The sequence below is a fragment of the Triticum urartu genome, chromosome 7A, assembly GCF_056163025.1.
Source record: "Triticum urartu cultivar PI428250 chromosome 7A, HENAU_Tu73, whole genome shotgun sequence".
NCBI lineage: Eukaryota > Viridiplantae > Streptophyta > Magnoliopsida > Poales > Poaceae > Triticum > Triticum urartu.
In genome coordinates, this window is record NC_141879.1 from 596,881,323 (window position 1) to 596,901,209 (window position 19,887).

At 45.8% G+C, this 19,887-nt stretch overlaps 2 protein-coding genes across 3 annotated transcripts; both read left to right on the forward strand.

Annotated features, from left to right (window-relative positions):
* Positions 1-6,030: 6,030 nt before the first annotated feature.
* On the forward strand, positions 6,031-6,765 carry LOC147960598 (uncharacterized). The gene has a single exon (XM_087536701.1). It carries the CDS (start codon positions 6,150-6,152, stop codon positions 6,522-6,524), a length of 375 nt encoding a protein of 124 aa, XP_087392827.1. The 5' UTR covers positions 6,031-6,149; the 3' UTR covers positions 6,525-6,765.
* Positions 6,766-7,180: 415 nt separating this feature from the next.
* On the forward strand, positions 7,181-8,315 carry LOC125523241 (stress enhanced protein 1, chloroplastic). 2 transcript variants are annotated; one of them, XM_048688293.2, is made up of 4 exons: positions 7,181-7,375; positions 7,548-7,598; positions 7,766-7,923; positions 8,019-8,315. In XM_048688293.2, the coding sequence occupies exons 1-4, from the start codon at positions 7,315-7,317 to the stop codon at positions 8,121-8,123; spliced, it is 375 nt and encodes a 124-aa protein (XP_048544250.1). In that variant the 5' UTR covers positions 7,181-7,314; the 3' UTR covers positions 8,124-8,315. The 2 variants fall into 2 exon arrangements, with proteins under 2 accessions (XP_048544250.1, XP_048544251.1); XM_048688294.2 differs by having other exon boundaries at positions 7,186-7,375; positions 7,548-7,595.
* The last annotated feature ends 11,572 nt before the right edge of the window (positions 8,316-19,887 follow it).

Genomic DNA, 19,887 nt, shown 5'->3' on the forward strand with positions numbered 1-19,887 from the left:
TACTTGTTAGAGGTCTCATACCTCTTGACACGAGCATGAATCTGAAATACCAATTTTCAGCTCTTGAAACATCTCATATGCTACGTGGCATTCAAAATGTTTTTGAAGTCCCGGTTCTAAGCCGTAAAGCATGGCACACTAAACTATCAAGTAGTCATCATATCGAGCTTGCAAAACGTTCATAACGTCTACATCTGCTCCTGCAACAGGTTTGTTACCTAGCGGTTCATCAAGGACATAATTCTTCTGTGGAGCAATGAGGATAATCGTCAGATCACGGACCCAGTCCGCATCATTGCTACTATCATCTTTCAACTTATTTTTCTCCAGGAACATATAAAAAATAGGGGTGCTATATCATGAGTTATTGGTCTACAACATAGATCTACAAATACTATCGGGACTAAGTTCATGATAAATTAAGTTCAATCAATCAAATTACTTAAGAACTCCCACTTAAATAGACACCCCTCAAGTCATCTAAGTGATACGTGATCCAAATCAACAAACCCATGTCCGATCATCATGTGAGATGGGGTAGTCATGAATGGTGAACATCTCTATGTTGATCATATCTACTATATGATTCACGTTCGACCTTTCGGTGTCCAGTGTTCCGAGGCCATTTTGTACATGCTAGGCTCTTCAAGTTTAACCCAAGTATTCTACATGTGTAAAACCATCTTAGACCCATTGTATGTGAACGTAGAGTCTATCACACCCGATCATCACGTGGTGTCTCGAAATGACGAACTTTCGCAACGGTGCATACTCAGGGAGAACACTTTTACCTTGAAATTTATTGAAGGGGTCATCTTATAATGCTACCATGGTTCTAAGCAAAATAAGATGCATATAAGATGAACATCACATGCAATCAAAATATGTGCCATGATATGACCATCATCATCTTGTGCTTTTGATCTCCATCTCCAAAGCATCGTCATGATTTCCATCATCACCGGCTCGACACCTTGATATCCATAGTTGTGTCATGGTCGTCTCGCCAACTATTGCTTCTACAACTATTGCTAACTCATAGCGATAAAGTAAAGCAATTACATGGCGTTTGCATTTCATACAATAAATAGACAACCATAATGCTCCTGCCGGTTGCCTGATATCATACAAAACATGATCATCTCATACAATAACGTATATCGCATCATGCCTTGACCATACCACATCACATCATACCCTGCAAAAACAAGTTAGATGTCCTCTACTTTGTTGTTGCAAATTTTACATGGCTGCTATAGGTTTCTAGCAAGAACCGTTCTTACCTACGGCAAAAATTACAATGGTGATTCGTCAAGTTTGCTATTTTAACCCTCTTCAAGGACCAGCAGTAGTCAAATTCGATTCAACTAAAGTAGGAGAAACAGACACCCACCAGCCACCTTTATGCAAAACTAGTTGCATGTCAGTCGTTGGAACCGGTCTCATGTGTGTGGACATGTAAGGTTGGTCCGGGCCGCTTCATCCCACAATACCGCCAAATCAAAAATAAGACATTGGTGGTAAGCAGTATGACTATCACCGCCCACAACTCTTTGTGTTCTACTCGTGCATATCATCTACGCATAGACCTGACTCTGATGTCACTGTTGGGAAACTATGCATGGAAAACGAAAAAATCTACGCACACTCAATAATCTATCCATGAAGATGCATAGCAACGAGGGGGAGAGTGCGTCCACGTACCCTCATAGATCGTAAGCGGAAGCGTTTCACAACGCGGTTGATGTAGTCAAACTTTCTTCGCGATCCGACCGGTCTAGTACCGAACGTATGGCACCTCCGCGTTCAGCTCGGTGATGTCCCTCACCTTCTTGATCCGGGAAGACGTCGAGGTAGTAGATTAGTTCCGTCAGCACGACGGTGTGGTGACGGTGATAGTGAAGTGATCTCCGCAGGGCTTCGCCTAAGCACTAAGAAAATATGACCGGGGTGTAAACGGTGGAGGGGGGAGCCTAGCACACCCAGGTGGGAGGGAGGAGCAGCCATAGGAGGCACCCAAGTAGGAAGAATCCTACTTGGAGTCCCTCCCAAGGCGCCCCCTGCCATATATAACCGAGGGGGGAGGAAAGAGGGGAGAGGGAAGGAAGTGGGAATCCTAATCCACACTTTCCTCTCCCTTCCCCCCTTTCCTTCTCCTCCTAGGCCGGCCCATATGGGGGGTGCACCAGCCCCTTGTGTCTGGTGTGTTTCCCCTCTTGGCCCATAAGGCCCATATCTTTTGCCAAGGGTGCCCGGAACCCCTTCCGGTGACCCGATAAGTACCGGTACCCCCCGAAACACTTTCAGTGTCCGAATACCATCATCCTATATATATATATCAATCTTTACCTCTTGAACTTTTCGATACTCCTCGTCATGTCTGTGAGCTCACCCAGGACACCAAAAAACATTCGGTCACCGAATCACATAACTCATATAATACTATATCATCATCGAACGTTAAGCGTGCGGACCCTACGGGTTCGAGAGCTATGTAGACATGACCGAGACACCTCTTCGGTCAATAACCAATAGAGGAACCTGGATGCCCATATTGGCTCCTACATATTCTACGAAGATCTTTATCGGTCGAACCGTTATGACAACATACATAATTCCCTTTGTCCATAGGTATGTTACTCGCCCGAGATTCGATCGTCGGTATCTTCATACCTAGTTCAATCTTGTTACCGGCAAGTCTCTTTACTCGTTCCGTAATACATCACCTCGTGACTAACTCCTTAGTCGTTTGCTTGCAAGCTTATGATGTGTATTACCGAGAGGGCCTAGAGATACCTCTCCGATACTCGAAGTGACAAATCATAATCTCGATCTATGCCAACTCAACAAACACCTTCGGAGATACCTGTAGACTATCTTTATGATCACCCAATTACGTTGTGACGTTTGATAGCACACAAGGTATTCAACCGGTATCTGGGAGTTGCATAATCTCATAGTCGAAGGAATAAGTATTTGACATGAAGAAAGCAATAGCAATAAACTGAAAGATCATTATGCTAAGCTAACGGATGGGTCTTGTCCATCACATCATTCTCCTAATGATGTGATCCCGTTATCCTATGACAACACATGTCTATGGTTAGGAAACCCTAACCATCTTTGATCAACGAGCCAGTCCAGTAGAGGCATACTAGGGACACAGTGTTTGTTTATGTACTCACACATATATTTAAGTTTCCGATCAATACAATTCTAGCATGAATAATAAACCTTTATCATTAATAAGGAAACATAAAATAAAAACTTTATTATTGCTTCTAGGGCATATTTCCTTCATGTAGAGCATCGGAACATGCCTCTATTGGATCTCCTCAGAACAGAAACTGGCGGTGACGAAAAAATGGATAAAATATCTCGTATGTTTTCTCTATTTAGAAGAATTTATGGCAGTGGGATGGATGAAAGACGATGGAAGTGGGGCCCACATGGCCAGGGGCGCACCCTAGGCCCTAGGCGTGCCAGGTGGTCTTGTGGGGCCCCTTGGCTCCTCTCGTTCTCCCCAGATGCTTCCTGGAACCTTCGTGCTACGAAAAAAGTACTAAATTGGCATGGTATTTTGACCTCGATAGATATAGATTTCTGAAAAACAAAAAACATGCAGAAAACATGAACTGACACTAGACACTAGATTAATAGGTTAGTCCAGCAAAATAATATAAAATGCTACAAAAAGTATTCAAAAGTGATAATATAACAATCAAAAATTATAAATGTGTGTGAGACGTATCAAAGGTAAAGCAGAGTAGATGTGCTTTGGGTCAGAGAACAATTGCTTATTTGGGACATGTTATTAGTCATGAAGGAGTGAGTACAAATCCATGTAAATTTACAGATATAGCTGAATGGCGTGTGCCTACTTTAATGCAAAAGAAATTAGAGGTTTTCAGGGATTTACCGGCTATTACAGGAAAGTTATTAAGCTAAAGCTCTCAGTCAATTACTTACAAAAAGAGTTCAATTCTTGTGGACCTCTCACACTAAAGTAGTTTTCCACACATTAAAGCAAGCTCTTATGTCAACTCCAGTTTTGGCTCTCCCAGATTTCAGTAAACATTTTGTCATTGAAACTGATGCCCATGACATAATATTGGAGTTGTGTTAATGCAATCTGGGAACCTTCTTGCTTATGACCTAAAGCTTTAGTCCATAAGAATCAATATCTCGTGGTGTATGAAAAAGAATATTTGGCCATTCTGCTAGCAGTTGAACACTGGAGACCATGTCTTCATGTTCATGAGTTTACAATTAGAGGTGATCGAAAGATTTTAGCTCACATAAAAACTCAAAGATTGCAAACAACATGGCTAACACAAGGATTTAGCAAAATGATGGGGCTACAATATAAGACTATCTACAATATAAGAATATCTTCATGCATTATTTTGTCGGATTGGCCTGAGAAAATTTATCAGAGACACATTCAAGTCATGTATCATTTGTCAGCATGCAAAACCTGAAAGAGTAGCATATCATGGGTTACTCTGTCCCTTACCCATTTTAGGACAATATTGGGAGATGGTTACAAAGCATTTTATTAGTGGATTACTAGTTTCAGGCTAATACAATTGTATTTTAGTGGTGATTGACAAATTTACTAAATATGTCCATTTTGTTCTCTCCAACCTCCTTTTAATGCTCTGAAAGTAGCAGATGTGCTCGTTGACAATGTTTACAAGCTACACAACATGCCCAAATTCATTGTATTAGATAGAGATCCTATTTTCAATAGTACATTCTAGAAACTTGTGATGAAAGCTACTAGTAGTGAGTTGAAAATGAGCACTCCCAATCACCTTGAAACTGATGCACAAAGAGAAAGAGTTAATCAACTGGTGGAATGCTCTTTGAGATGCTTTATCAGTGCTCATGCTCACAAATAGTCTAAATGGTTATGTGAGTTCTGGCATAGTACAAATTGGCATTCTTCCTTAGCAAAACCCCATTTGAAATCTTATATGGCCATGCTCCCGGATATTTGGTATTTCTGCCATGATGTTGTTGCTTACATTGACATTACTCACTGGTTGGAAGTTGGCATAAAGGACTCTTGTTATTGATTTAATTAGACAAAGTTGCTCATACCTCAAGAGAGAATGAAATCTCAGGTTGATAAAGAAGAGAACTGAAAGTCATTTTCAAGTGGGTAGTCAAGTGTTCCTGAAGTTATAGCCAGATGTGCAATTCTCTGTGGTTACGAGAGCCAATCATAAAATTCTCTTTTAAATACTGTGGGGCCTATGTCATCACTGAAAAGATTGAAGAGCTAGCTTGTTGTTTGAATCTTCCACCTTCGAGTGGAATTCACCCAATTATCCATGTATCTCAACTAAAGCATGTGTACTTTCCCACCATCAGGTACAATCAGCTCTTCCTCCTCCTGACACTCTTCTTGAGGTTCATGTCAAAATTCTGCAGCACCGTGTTCCTCAACGAGGACATCGTACCATTCTGCAAGTGATTGCTCAATGGAGAGGCACGAATGCTTCCGTTGCTACCTGGGAAGATTTAAATTATCTTCGCCAGCAGCTCCCTCGTCAGTGGCTTGGGGACAAGATGGTTCTGAAGGAGGGGGGGTTGTCAAGGGCGCCAGGGTTAGCGGGAATCCAAATTCAAGCAATGGGCCAGCGGCCCGACCCAGAAAAGAGACGCGACTTCCAGCCGGCTTGCAGGTCGTCAATTGGTCTTTGACCTAGTAACGTTTTTCCACATATATGGTTACCTAGCCGTAGCGTTTGAATGACGTAAAAAAAAGCTGCAGCAATTGAAACTTGGCGAGGAAGAAGTGGCCATTTGGCCGGCTTGTAATTTTGAATTGTAACGAGGTGAGGAAGGTTTGGTGGAATTCCTGTGCAATAAACCCTACTTCGGCCATGGAATTCGAACTTCGTGGTCTAGTTCGTGCTCCAAATGAGGATTTTGCCCTCCTCCTCTTCCTTTTTTCCATCCGACAGTGAGCTTGAAAATACTTGAAAGCTTTGTCTGGTGCCAGACCAGTAACAGTGCCCCACGAGGCACCCATGCAGTGCACGGCTTAAGTTTCACTATCTGCCGACTGCCGTGTTAAAAAAATAGTTTCACCATCTGCTTAGCCACGCACTGACGCACCCATCTCGCCCTCAGCTCTCATGGCACCCCAGCAACAGCTCCTCCTCCTGCTCCTCCTCCTGACCACGCCGTTGCCGCGGCCGGCCGCCGCCGCCGACGGGGCCGCTGGGCAACCGCCAATGGTGCATCCATTCTTCTACTACTCTCCTCCGCCGCCGTCGGCGCTTCCTCTCACCGTCCCGCCGCCGACGCCGACACCGTGCAGCTGCGGGCAGATGCAGCCGCCCACCGCTGCTTGCAACTGCGGGAGGATGCCGCCGCCTGGGATCGACCGCCGCAGCCCGCCGGCCGGGCGCCACGGGCTCCATTCTGGGTCCCACTCGCAGACCGGAGTGCAGCTCCATTCCCGGATGCTCTGCGCTGTCGTCGCCGCACTTCTCCTATGGTGGTGCTAGTCAGCCGCTGCTGTGCCACTCAGATCTGTATGTGCGTACTACTGTGCTATGCCATTACTACTTGCATGCTTGTTTAGGACAGGGGAATTTCATAGATTTCTGTGAGGATTATATTGTAAGTTGTTGCAGTACACACTCAGTAATTCCGCAGGGTTCGATTAATCTGGCCATATGTATGGATTCGGTTGTTGCAATCCGCATTTGATGGAAGTTGATGACTGAAGAGGGTGTTGATGGCATGTATGCTCTGTGTCAACTTTGTGTTTGTAAAAGGTGGCCTGCATTTTCGCATGCAAATGCATGGTTACAACTTGTTTGCCTACTTTTCCTTTGTATGAAGAACACCACTAGACCACCCGGCCACGCCGGCATCCGCACGGATCTTAGAGACAGAGAGATTGTTTGGCGGAAGCTTGGGGCTTCAATGGTGTTAAAAGCTTGGGGTCTTGTTCTGGTTGTAATTTTACTGCTGTATTTCCGTCTCGATGTGTTCTTGCTGTGCCTGTAAAATGCACTGTTAAGAGTATCTTTTAAGATTGTAATTCATGTTAAGTCTTCCCCGAAGGTGGTGGGAGTACCTTGCTAAACCGTGACACTGTGTGCCTTGCGGAGTGAATGAATGAAATATCTGATCTGATGTGCCATATGCAGGCCAGGCACTGCTTGAACGTGCGGCTGCCATCGGTCGATCTCGTACCGATAAGGTGTCTACAAGGAAGCGGCTAGAAGCTGGTCCTCTCCTCCTCCTCCTCCTCCCTTCCCCACCTCACCGACTCCCACCCATCCATCCATGGCTCAGCGCCTCCCTCTCTCCTCCGCTGCTCCCAGCTTCCGTCTCGCCGCGACGCCAGGTAGCCATGCTCAGTCGCCTCTCTCTTTCTCTGCTCTCGCTTGCCAGGGCAGATTCCCGGCAAAAAAAAATCCTTTTATCCGCGTGCAGGAAATTGAAGTAGCGTCGTAAAACCTCGTGCCCTCTTGAGCTAGCTCCCTCTCCCTGACTAGCTTCGCGTCCTCTCCGTGCAGGCAATGGCGTCCCCCGCTTGTCCGTGACGTCGGCCCGCTCTGCTGCTCGTGGTAGTAATTTAAGCTAGATCTTCCATTATTCTCTTCGGCAATTTTCTGTTCCCTTCAGTTTATTCTTACACGGCCGTCTCAAAGTGTAGCAATTTTCACCAGTTCGTATTGCCCAGAGCTGGCGTTTTGTCAAATTTCCGCTTACTACTCACCTTTGTACTTGGTAGTGAGCAGGAGGAGCGTGAGGCTCAAATCCCTGAGCGTGAGGTGCGAGCAGGGGTCCAAGGGCGGCCCCGGGCTGGACGTGTGGCTCAGCCGCGGCGCCATGCTCGCCTTCTTCGGGGCGGTCGGCGTGGAGCTCACCACCGGCAAAGGGGTGCTTCAGGTTCAGCAGCTCGCGTGCCACCTCTCTTTCCCTGTTTGATGGTAAAAAAAATGGAAGCGTGAGTGCGTGACTAGCGTTGCTTTGCTTCTCTACAGAACGTAGGGCTGATGGCGCCGCTGCCGGCGTTGGCGCTGGGGCTCACCGGAGTGGTCGGGGTCGTCACCGCATTTATCATCTTCCAGTCCGGATCGTCGGACTGATCAATCACTCGATGTTAATTTACACTGTTGTGAGAAAGGAAAAAAATATCTCGAGTTGTCTCTCTTGCTTCCCAAAGGCGTCTATGACCGAATTACTCTCGTTCAGTGGCGGGCATGGCATATTTTGTATTAGCATCTACCGTATTAAGTGTTACTATAACTTAATAATGACCGATCTAAATTGTTGATTTTTGTTTTATGTATAAAAAAAGTTCTTTTAGAAAAGGAGGTAAACCTCCTACCTCTGCATCAATCGATGCATGCAACCATCTTTATTAATTATTCCACAAAGGTTTGACAAGAACATGCATCAATCCATCCGAGGCCACCACTCACATCTATAAATTCGATAATGTGGAGTGCTCTCACTCCCCATATCTAAAACCGATGTCGTCGGTGATCCACCCACGTAACGTATCGGAACCAACAGTCGGTGTAGCAGAAAGCGCACACCACATGCACACGTTTTAGAAGCCGCCGCCATCATCATCAGACCACAAACTCATCTTCAGAAGAGAGATCCGCATCATTCTTGCAAGTCCAGACATCCGTCGACACCACCACGGCGCCCAACAGCGCCACCGCCCTGCGCTCATCCGTGCAGACGCGAAAACTCTGGAAGATCTGTCGTGTGTAACCTGCCAACTAGGCATGACTCAGTGTAGCACCCGTCGCCCAGGCATGGCTTGACAAATCCACTGAAGCTCCGTGCAAGACAAAGCCACTCCACCTCCTCCTCTGGCTTTCAGCGCTGCTCCACGAACGATGCTCCCAAGTGAGAAACGGCACCGCGGTACCGCCATCGTTCGATCTGAAAGATCAGATCCTAGGGTTTTCCCTGAAGCAGCACGAGTGAGTCAACAACAGTTACACGACGATGTCTTCATAAAGGTAACGGTGCAAAACGCCGCCATCGTCCGCGAACGGCTCGGTTTTCACCGGCAACTATGTCTCCCCAACTCACAGCTGGGACTACATGACGGATCTTGAGATCCGACCACCCAGCCTCAGGCCGACCACGTCCGGCGAAGGAGGTGGCCACCACCGCCACGCCCAGGGCCAGAGCCCCCAACGTCCTCGTGTTGCAGGTCGAGCCCAGTGGCAGCATGCCAATGAAGGAATAGGGATGGTACATGACAACAGCTTGTGCGGCCCGCCGAAGCCCATCTGGGATCAGATTAGGCACCCAAGCCGAGGCCGCAGGACCCATCGCCGTATGGCACACGGGCTTTGCCTGCGAGCCCCCGGCGGCGGCGGTGGCAGCGGTAGGTGAGATGGTGTTGGGGAGGACCGGAGGAAGGGGCGGGGGCTCTCCGGTGCGGCATGGCGCCGCCGCACAGGAGCGGGAGCAGGGGTAGGGTTAGGGAGAGAGGTGGGGAAGTTTTGACATGACACTGCTGCTAATCTGCGTCAATATGAAAAATTATAATGCAGGGAATTTTAACTGGGATTATTAAAGCTCATATTTAATTCAATCATACGATTTCTTTGATTTACCTATCACCCTGAACTTATTAAATATCATTTCCTACATTTCCTTGGCTTGCAAGAATCTATGAAAAATGATTATTCCCTTACCTTTTCCAAAAACTTTGACACTCCGTTTGGATGTAGATATTCACGTCTAGGAATTGATATTGGCATTTACCTTCCCGAATGTGGCTGTTTGGATGGTCTTGGCATTGACGCATCGAATCGCACCTCGATATCGAACCGTCCTCCGCAACACTAGCGCCACCACGTCCCGAATTCGGACCTCCGCCCCTCTTATTTGGTTGATATTGCCTCGCTCCCGCGTACCCCTTCGACTTGGCCTGAAGAAAGAAAGGTCGCTCAGCCACCGGTCGATGCAACTCGCGCGGAACAGGTGCTCGCATGCCGGCAGGCGGCAGCCGTCGGCCCTTCTCCCCGACCTGCAGCACGACCGAGCATATGGCGCACTGCTCCCACCCCTCATCTGCATCGGCCCTCTTGAACCCGAACGTAACTGGAGCCCTGCCGAGATCTGATTCTTAGCAATCCCGCCGCCACCTGTCGCAGTGGTGGGCGTGGTCGCCGTTGCAAGATGCCGACGGCAAGGGAGGTGAGGATGAGGAGTGGAACAGCTACGGCCAAGGCCGAGATCCCAGGAACGAGTAGAGGAGAAAGACGGAGACGCACAACCATATTCATGGCGGAGCGGCACACCCTGTCAGGCTACTTAAGCTACTGTTCTCGATGGCGGCTGGCTAGAGGACGGCGGCGTGATTGCTTGGGCTCACGCAAGGACGCATGGATGGCTTCTTGTGCCCATGCGACCCCCACGCCTTTCTCTCATTGCTGCTGTATGTCGCCGCTGCTGTCTTCATGGCCGGAGCTGCTTGTCTGACTGTGCTTGTCTCGTACAAATGAGGCAATTCAATGTTTGACCATCCAAACAAGAATCAACATCGATCTTTCCTTGAATTCCAAATGCCTAATGCATACACATCCAAACACCTGAATTCGGGTTGAATATCAATACCAATGTCCCGGTGATTTGATATGGACGCCGATAAATGCCACACGTGTGGGCGTTAGGAAGTCCGCCCACACATTTTGTGTGGTGTATAAGAGGAACAGCCCACACACCTACGTGTGGGCAAAACAATTAGCGTTCACACGCCTCTTTTTTCCCTTCCGATCCCTCTCACACGCGTGCGTGTGGGCGAAATTGATAATGCCCACACACTCGTATGTCAGGCCTCGTACCTCCTGATCCCGCACGCCACGCGTGACGGTCACCGCGCGCCCGTAGTTGCCATGGTCCAGACCCTCGTCCATGTTTGTTTAATTGCAGTTGCCATGTCGCTGAACTACGGTTGCCATGTTGGACAACTGCAGTTGTCATGGTTGCTTAACTGCAGTTGCCATGTATGGTCTGATCTAATGTAGTTGCCATGATTTCATAACTTTAGGAGTTGCCACATACTAACATTAGGCAGTTGAGAGAGTTGCCATGTGCTCACAAGCATGCTAGGGCAGTTGCCATGTAAAAAGGAAGAGTTTCCATCTGCTTACGTGCACGTTAGGGCAGTTGCCATGTACATGCACGTTAGGGCAGTTGCCATGTACCATGCAAAAACATATGGCAACTCGGTAAAAGAGAGTTGCCATCTGCTTACGTGCACACTAGGCAGTTGCCGTGTACCCTGCCAAACACATGGCAAACTCGGGTAAAAAAAGAGAGTTGCCACCTGCTTATAAAAGCACACTATAGGCAGTTGCCATGTGCAGTGCAAAAACACATGGCAACTAGCAGTTTGGATGTGGGAGAGAAGAAGAGCGTGTGGGCAAGATGCCAAATGCCCACACGCTAGCCCTTTTGTGTGCGTGCAAAGTGGCGTGTGGGCGAACTGCTGAACGCCCACACACCAGCCCCTCCTGTATGGTGAAACGGCCGTGTGGGCGACCGGCTGAACGCCCACACACCAGGCCAGTCCTACGTGGCACTAGAAACATGCCAAGATTCGTGCGCTCACAAACGGACGCGGATCCATGCGTGTGGACGAGATGCAAACGCCCACACGTGTGGGTGTTAACATTTCCGTTTGATATTGAAGCCAATTCAATTCCATGGTTGTGAATATCTACATCCAAACGGAGCATGATCCTGATGATTTGTCCTTTTGGAAATAGATTCCTTATATTAGCAAGTTACTCCCTCCTTTCATTTATATAGGGCCTAATGCGTTTTTCGAGGCTAACTTTGACCAAATATTAGAGCAATAATGTATGACATGCAACTTACACAAAGCACACCGTTAAATTCGTGTGTGAAATAAGCTTTCAATGATATAATTTTCACATTGTGCATGTCATGTACTAGTATTAATCTTGTCAATAGTCAAAAACAGTCTTAAAAAACACATTAGGCCCTATATAAATGGAAGGAGGGAGTAGGTGGTATCCTTATGTTCTGTAGTAGGTATGTTGGAAATATGAGTAATTTATCAAATAATTTTGCTAACGGAAATACTAGATAAAGCATGACTAATATAGCAGAGATAAAGCAAGTCTTGCAATCTGACAGAGAGAAGGTAAATAGCAACTTGCATATATGAACTTGAACTAAACAAATGTAGAACACACTAGATGAAGTTGCATATATGAAGTAGAACCTAACATATGTAAGGCAAAAACTAGAGCAAAGAACTGTGGCAGGACTTCTAACAGAAAGAGTAAAAACACGTACGGGACAGCAGCAGCAGAAGCACTGGACTTGGAGTCGACATCCTCTCCAGCCATGTCGTCGATGAGGTTGTCGACGTTGGGGAAGTAGTCATCGGAGTCCGTGATGAAGAAGTCAGTAGTCGCGCGGAGCACTCCCCAAAAACCTTATCACCCTTCTCACGTACATGACTCAAAGAGGTGCGGTTTGGGAGGCCTACTGTCCCGACCTGCGGTGCACGCCGCAAGCCGGGATGAGGAAGATCGTAGCAGTAGCTCAGTGGTCAGGAACCTGGAGGCGAGAGGGTTGTGTTGTTCTGGTGCGTCTCTTTGGGAGGAGCGACCTCCCTTTTATAGGCACAACTGAAGGAGGCGAGAGGCTGCGCCGGGAGCTGAAGGGAACGAGGGACACGAAACGAACAGACTTCAGCAGAAGAGGCGAGCCGTTCGGATTAAGTGTCCACTACAGAAAAACTTTTCAGCTCCCGCGTGACTTTTCGTATAACCGTCGTCCGTGGCAAAAATTTAGACATCAGCTCGGCTCATTCCCGCAACCCGTGGCGCGGCGCGGTGTGACGAGGCGTGGCGTGGCGGGCGGCAGAGGAGGAGCGCGCGTGGATGTCCCTCTTGTTCCCATGCTCATACATGTGGGGAAAGAACCTTATAAAGAGGTCCAACTCCCTCTAAACTAGCAATGTGTGACTAAACTTTAGAAATGCCCCTTGCCTTGCACGAATGCGCTAGGTGGGCCTCTAGGATTTATTAGGAATTTCTGAAATTGTTATTGGGCTAGCCCATAAATAAATAAAATTCCAGCAATCCCCCACCAGATCCTAGAGGCACATAGAATTTGCCTTTAGTTCCAAAACACTGTTTTATATACCGGTACTGCAGTGGAGGCTGTTAAGTTGAACTTCCACCTAGAACTCTATGCTACACTAGTAAGCAACTTGAACAGTGGACTAGGCCTTGAACTGCAAGTTTTCTGTGAATCTACCTTCACACAAAGCCTTGACCGATACTAGGCTACCGTGGGTCTTCCCCGTGGATGGAGCTTATGCGTCCTACTCCGAGACCTTTCATGAGTTTATTAGAGAGAACCCTACTCTCATAGATTGCAACATTTGACAATCAGACTCATATAGGTGCGTTCTTCAAAAGATGTTCTGCAGGACAACATTTCTGTTTAAATGAGCCACTTAGAACACATTAATATATACATCAACCTGCCATGCAGATTTAGGAGAGTATTGCATCTTCATGTAGTGGTATTGTTAACTCCTCTCAGTTGATCAACAGCTTGTCTTCCACATCTAATTCACGGGATCTCCGATCACAAAGAATAGGTTACCACTGTGAAAGAACTCATATTGTGGGTCTCATACCCATCTCCCTCGATGCATTATCTATCACATTACGTGATAGACCCTTAGTAAAAGGATCTGGCAGATTTTTAGATGTTTGGATATAATCCAATGCAATAACTCTGGAGTTTCTCATTTTCCTGACAGACTTTAACCTTCTCTGAACGTGTCTTGGTGACTTCATATTATCCTTTGAGTTGCTCACTTTCGTGATCACAGTTTGATTGTCGTAGTTCATAAGGATACCCGGTATAGATTTCTCAACAATCGGCAAGTCATTCAAGAGCCGACGAAGCCAATCTACTTCGACCGTAGCTGTATCTAGTGTTGTGAGTTCTGCTTCCATTGTTGACCTTGTTAAGATGGTCTGCTTGCAGGACTTCCAAGAAACAGCGCCACCTCCATGAGTGAATACATATCCGCTCATGGTCTTTATCTTATCAGCATCTGAGATCCAGTTTGAGTCACTATACCCTTCAAGCACCTTTGGGTGCCCAGTGTAGTGAAATCCATAATTAGCAGTGCCTTTCAAATAACGCAAAACTCTCTCTAGAGCTTTCCAATGCACATCTCCTGGTTTTGAGACAAACCGACTCAGTTTGCTAATAGTAAAAGAGATGTCAGGTCTTGTAGCACTGGCTAAGTACATAAGCGAGCCAATAATCTGAGAATATTTCAATTGATCTCTAGCAATTCTTCGATTCTTTCAAAGCAGCATGCTAGCATCATATGGTGTTGCAGAAGGCTTGCAGTCACTATAGCCAAAGCGACTCAAGATCTTTTCCACATAGTGAGATTGAAGCAATGTAATCCCACCATCATCGTCTCTCAACAACTTGATGTTTAGAGTGACATCAGCCACTCCTAAATCCTTCATCTCAAAACAACGAGATAGAAAATCCTTGACCTCCTTAATAACATTCAGATTTGTTCCGAAAATCAGTATGTCATCAACATACAAGCAAAGGATAACCCCCTCGCCCTCACCATGGAGATAGTACACACATTGTTAGCTTCATTTACAACAAAGCCTGCAGCTGTTAAAGTTCTTTCAAACTTCTCATGTCACTGTTTGGGTGCTTGCTTGAGTCCATACAAAGACTTCATGCCACTTTGTTCCATATAAATTTTCTCGTTCAACTCTCCATTTAGGAAGGCAGTCTTAACATTCATTTGATGAACGAGAAGACCATGTGAGGCAGCTAGTGAAAGTAGAACTCGAATAGTGGTCAGTCGAGCCACAGGTGAGTAAGCATCAAAGAAGTCTTCACCTTCCTTTTGGGTATAACCCTTAGCCACGAGCCGATCCTTGTACTTTTCAATAGTACCATCAGGCCTAAGCTTCTTCTTGAATACCCATTTACATCCTATAGGTTTGCGCCCATAAGGACGATCAGTTATTTCCCAAGTTTCATTCGCCAAGATGGAATCCATCTCACTACGAACCGCTTCCTTCCAGTAGTCAGCATCTTCAGATGCATAGGCCTCTGAAATAGAACTGGGAGTGTCATCTATGAGATACACAAGAAAATCATCACCAAAGGACTTTGCAGTCCTCTGTCTCTTGCTCCTAATAGGAACTTCATTGTTCTCCTCCATAGGATTTTCAAAGTGTTCCATCGAAATGGCAGGTTCAGTAATTGTAACTGGTTCCTGATTCGATGAACTAGGCATCTCCTGATTAGATGAGGTTGCCATATCCTTCATGGGAAAGATATCTTCAAAGAAAGTCGCATCATTCGACTCCATGATCGTACCAACATGCATGTCAGGTACCTCAGATTTTACAACCAAGAATCTATAACCAATGCTATGAAAAGCATATCCCAGGAAAACACAATCCACGGTCTTTGGTCCAAGCTTATGCTTCTTTGGAATTGGCACATTGACTTTCGCCAAACAACCCCAGGTTCGTAGATAAGAGAGTTTTAATCTTTTCTTCTCCCATCCCTCGAATGGAGTTATCTCTTTATTCTTTGTGGGAACTCGGTTTAGGACATGACATGCAGTCAATATCGCTTCCCCCCACCATGCCTTGGAGAGACCCAATGTGTCTAACATGGCATTAACCAAATCAGTTAGAGTATGGTTCTTTCTTTCGGCTACCCCATTTGACTGAGGTGAATAGGGAGGTGTCCTCTTATGGATTATACCATGTTCCACACAAAAAAAATCAAATTCATTGGAAAAATACTCTCCACCACAGTCGGACCTAAGCCTCTTGATTTTCCGATCAAGTTGGTTTTCCACTTCAGCTTTATAGATCTTGAAAAAGTTCAAAGCCTCATCCTTACATTTCAGAAGATACACACAGCAGTATCTAGTGGAGTCGTCAATTAACGTCATGAAATATTTCTTTCCACCTTTTGTCAAAACACCATTCATTTCACATAGATATGAATGTATGAGTTCTAGTGGTGCAAGATTTCTCGTTTCCGCAGTCGTGTGAGACTTACGAGGTTGATTAGCTTACACACAAACTTGACACTTAGATCCCTTGACAATGGTGAAACTAGGGATTAAGTTCAATTTGGCTAGTCGCGACATGCAACCAAAGTTAACATGACAAAGATGTGAATGCCACACATTTGATTCACTATTGTTGTAAATATGATTAACAACTTTATTGCAAACGTCTGATAAGGATAAACGAAACAGGCCTCCTGACTCATAGACTTTACCAACAAAGGTTCCATACTTGGATATTACAAATTTATTCGACTCAAAGACAAGCTTGTAGCCATCTCTACACAGAAGAGATCCGCTAACAAGATTTTTATTGACGGAGGGGACATAATGCACGTTCTTCAGCCGCACGATCTTCCCCGAAGTAAACTTCAGATCGACCATGCCAACACCATGAACAGAAGCACTTGAACCGTTGCCCATCAGCACGGTTGAAGTCCCTGCGGTATGATAAGACGAAAACATGGAAATATCACCGCATACGTGCACATTAGCACCCGTGTCAATCAACCAATCAGGAGAATGACATACTGAAAGAATATTGGGAAATATACCATACCCAACATCCTTCATGTCAGTGTCTCCAATGTCAGCATTAGCGGTCTTGACGCCTTTCCCAGGATGACGCTTGTCATACCGATTAGGGCAACTAGGAGCCCAATGATCAGGATCCCCACACACATGAAAAACACCTTTCTTTTTGTCATTCTTCTTCTTGAAGTTCTTGTGCTGCACAGCCTTGTTCTTCCCATCAAACTTTGCTTTACCATCAAACTTTCCCTTGTTCTTGAATTTGTGGGGGCTGGAAGTTCTGCTTCTGTACCAGATTGGCACTAGATCCTCCCTCAATACCTCGAGCACGTGTGTCCTTTTCTCTCGCCTTTTCTTCCACATCAAGAGTACCAATGAGATCCAGAACAGAAAAATCCTGCCTCTTATGCTTCAGTAAGGTAGCAAAGTTCCTCCATGAAGGAGGAAGCTTAGTGATGATACCTCTGACAACAAACTTGTCCGGTAGCATAGAATTGAAGTGCTCAAGTTCTCTAGCAAATGACTATATCTCATGAGCTTGCTCAACCACGGAGCGCTCTTCAGTCATCCTGTAATCATAGAATTGCTCCATGATGTACAACTCAGTGCCAGCATCCGAGACCCCAAACTTGGCCTCGAGTGCGTCCCACATATCTTTTCCACTGTCAATTGACGCATATGCATCAACTATGTTCTCACCAAGAACACTCAAGAGAGCGGCCTTAAATAGAGTATCCATTTTCTAAAAAGCTTGTTCCTGTTGGGCATCATGCTCCCCTTCAGGTTTGCCAAGAGTGGCATCATAGCAACTCATGGTTTGAAACCATAAGACTGCTCTCATGTGCCACCTCTTATAGTGGATACCCTCAAACATATGAGGTCTCATGGAAGCAGCAAAACCACTTGGTGTAAATTGCCTATATTAAGGTTTTTGGATTGTTGGAAATATGAGCAATTTACCAAATAATTTTGCTAACGGAAATACTAGACAAAGCATGACTAATATAGCAGAGATAAAGCAAGTCATGCAATCTAACAGAGAGAAGGTAAATAGCATATGCATATGTGAACTTGAACTAAACACATCTAGAACAGACACTAGATGAAGTTGCATATACGAATTAGAACCTAACATATGTAGGGTAGAAACTAGAGCAAAGAATTGTGGCAGGACTTCTAACAGAAAGAGCAAGAACACGTATGGGACAACAGCAGCAGAAGCACTGGACTTGGGGTCGACATCCTCTCCAGCCATATCGTCGATGAGGTTGTCGACGTTGGGGAAGTACTCGTCGGAGTCCGTGATGAAGAAGTCAGTAGTCGCGCGGAGCGCTCCCCAAAAACCTTATCACCCTTCTCCCGTACAGGACTCAAAGAGGTGTGGTTTGGGAGGCCTACTGTCCCGACCTGCGGTGCACGCCGCAAGACGGAATGGGGAAGATCGTAGCAGTAGCTCAGTGGTCAGGAACCTAGAGGCGAGAGGGTTGTGTTGTTCTAGTGCATCTCTCTGGGAGGAGCGACCTCCCTTTTATAGGCGCAATTGAAGGAGGCGAGAGGCTACGCCGGGAGCTGAAGGGAACGAGGGAGACGAAATGAATAGACTTCAGCCGAAGAGGCGAGCCGTTCGGATTCAGTGTCCACTACAGAAAAACATTCCAGCTCCCGCGTGACCTTTCGTATACCCGTCGTGCGTGGCAAAAATTTAGGCATCGGCTCATTCCCGCACCCCGCCCCGCGCCGCACCGCACCGTGGCGAGGCGGGCGGCGGAGGAGGAGCGCGCGTGGATGTCTCTCTTATTCTCATGCTCATATATGTGGGGAAAGAACCTCCCTTATAAAGAGGTCCAACTCCCTCTAAACTAGCAATGTGGGACTAAACTTTAGAAGTGCCCCTTGCCTTGCACAAATGGGCTAAGGGCCTCTAGGATTTATTAAAAATTTATGAAATTGTTATTGGGCTGGCCCATAAATAGGTAAAATTCCAGCAAGGTATTTAAGCCCAAAAGTTGTATCTCAACTCAAGCATGTTGAAAGTCTAGAGGCTCGCAATTCTGGGTAGGATTGATGGCGTCAAAGAAATATTTTTTTCTACTTTGGTTCCTCCGCGATGAAAACGGCTCAAAAAAATACGCATCTAGCAGGATAAGTGGCTGCGAAACGCCACTCCTCGTGAACAGATCCAGCTTTATACTGGGTAGTTTGCGATAAGAATTATACTCTTGTGCAAGTACTGAGCTCCTGCCCTTCGGATATATAATTTAGGCAGGATTTGCGTTGGCCCCCGTCTCATGTCATGGCATCATCTTCTATCCCATTTGAATTTGATAAACCCGACAGGCTGGGACGTGTTTCACAGGAATTTAAGTACAAATGGGTTCTTCATAGTTGACTCAATGTATTGTGCGCTTTTGCACTCGGAGATCCTAGTGGACAAAAATAAATATATTTGGAAGTCGAAGATACCACTTAAAAATAAGATTTTATTTTCATGTGGTACCTCCGTCGGGGTTTGTATTGTCAAAAACAACCTTGCTCATGGCAACTAGCAAGAAACCAAGAAGTGTAGTTTTTTCCTCACGATGAGACAATTAAACATATCTTCCTTCAATGCAAGTTTGTGCATTTTACATGATCAGTCATCCAAACAACGATCAATTTGTTTCCGCCAACAAGTGTTGTTAATACATATGGTCACCGCTTGAAGGCAATACCTACAAAGTTCTATATGCTAACTAGAGTAGGAGTGTCTGTCTTACTTTGGTCGCTTTGGATATGTACAAATGATATGGTTTTAAATGACATTTTTTTCTCACATGCAGGTTATCTAGTAATGTACACATTGGCTTCATACATGTATGCTACACCGAATCGAGTACCGACCAATGTTCATGGCAGTGTGTATGCAGTTGATGCGTGTGGCAAGACAGGCCTTTACCCAACTTGAGTGCCGGCATAGTCTTCCAATTGGACATCCATCCTCATCAACATAGGCATAGTTTTACTATCATATGACTTTACTTTTGCCATTGTCTTTTTGTTTTCGGAGACACTTTTGTGTTGACTATGTGCATCTTTGTGATGCAAATGCCAATTGTTACTCATTATGCTTTGTGTCTGTTTGATGTTACATCTTGAGTTAATAAAAGCATTTCTTATCAAAAAACTTGGTATTCTCTGTGGAGTTAGACAAGATGCACTTGAAGTTTTTTCCTTCA

What these genes read in the sequence shown, in the direction of transcription:
- LOC147960598 (XM_087536701.1), top strand. Translation starts at nt 6,150, where the DNA reads ATGGCACCCCAGCAACAGCTCCTCCTCCTGCTCCTCCTCCTGACCACG.
- LOC125523241 (XM_048688293.2), top strand. Translation starts at nt 7,315, where the DNA reads ATGGCTCAGCGCCTCCCTCTCTCCTCCGCTGCTCCCAGCTTCCGTCTC. An exon ending in CCGTCTCGCCGCGACGCCAG is followed by an intron (nt 7,376 to 7,547) that starts GTAGCCATGCTC and finishes CTCTCCGTGCAG; the next exon opens with GCAATGGCGTCCCCCGCTTG. An exon ending in CCGGCAAAGGGGTGCTTCAG is followed by an intron (nt 7,924 to 8,018) that starts GTTCAGCAGCTC and finishes GCTTCTCTACAG; the next exon opens with AACGTAGGGCTGATGGCGCC.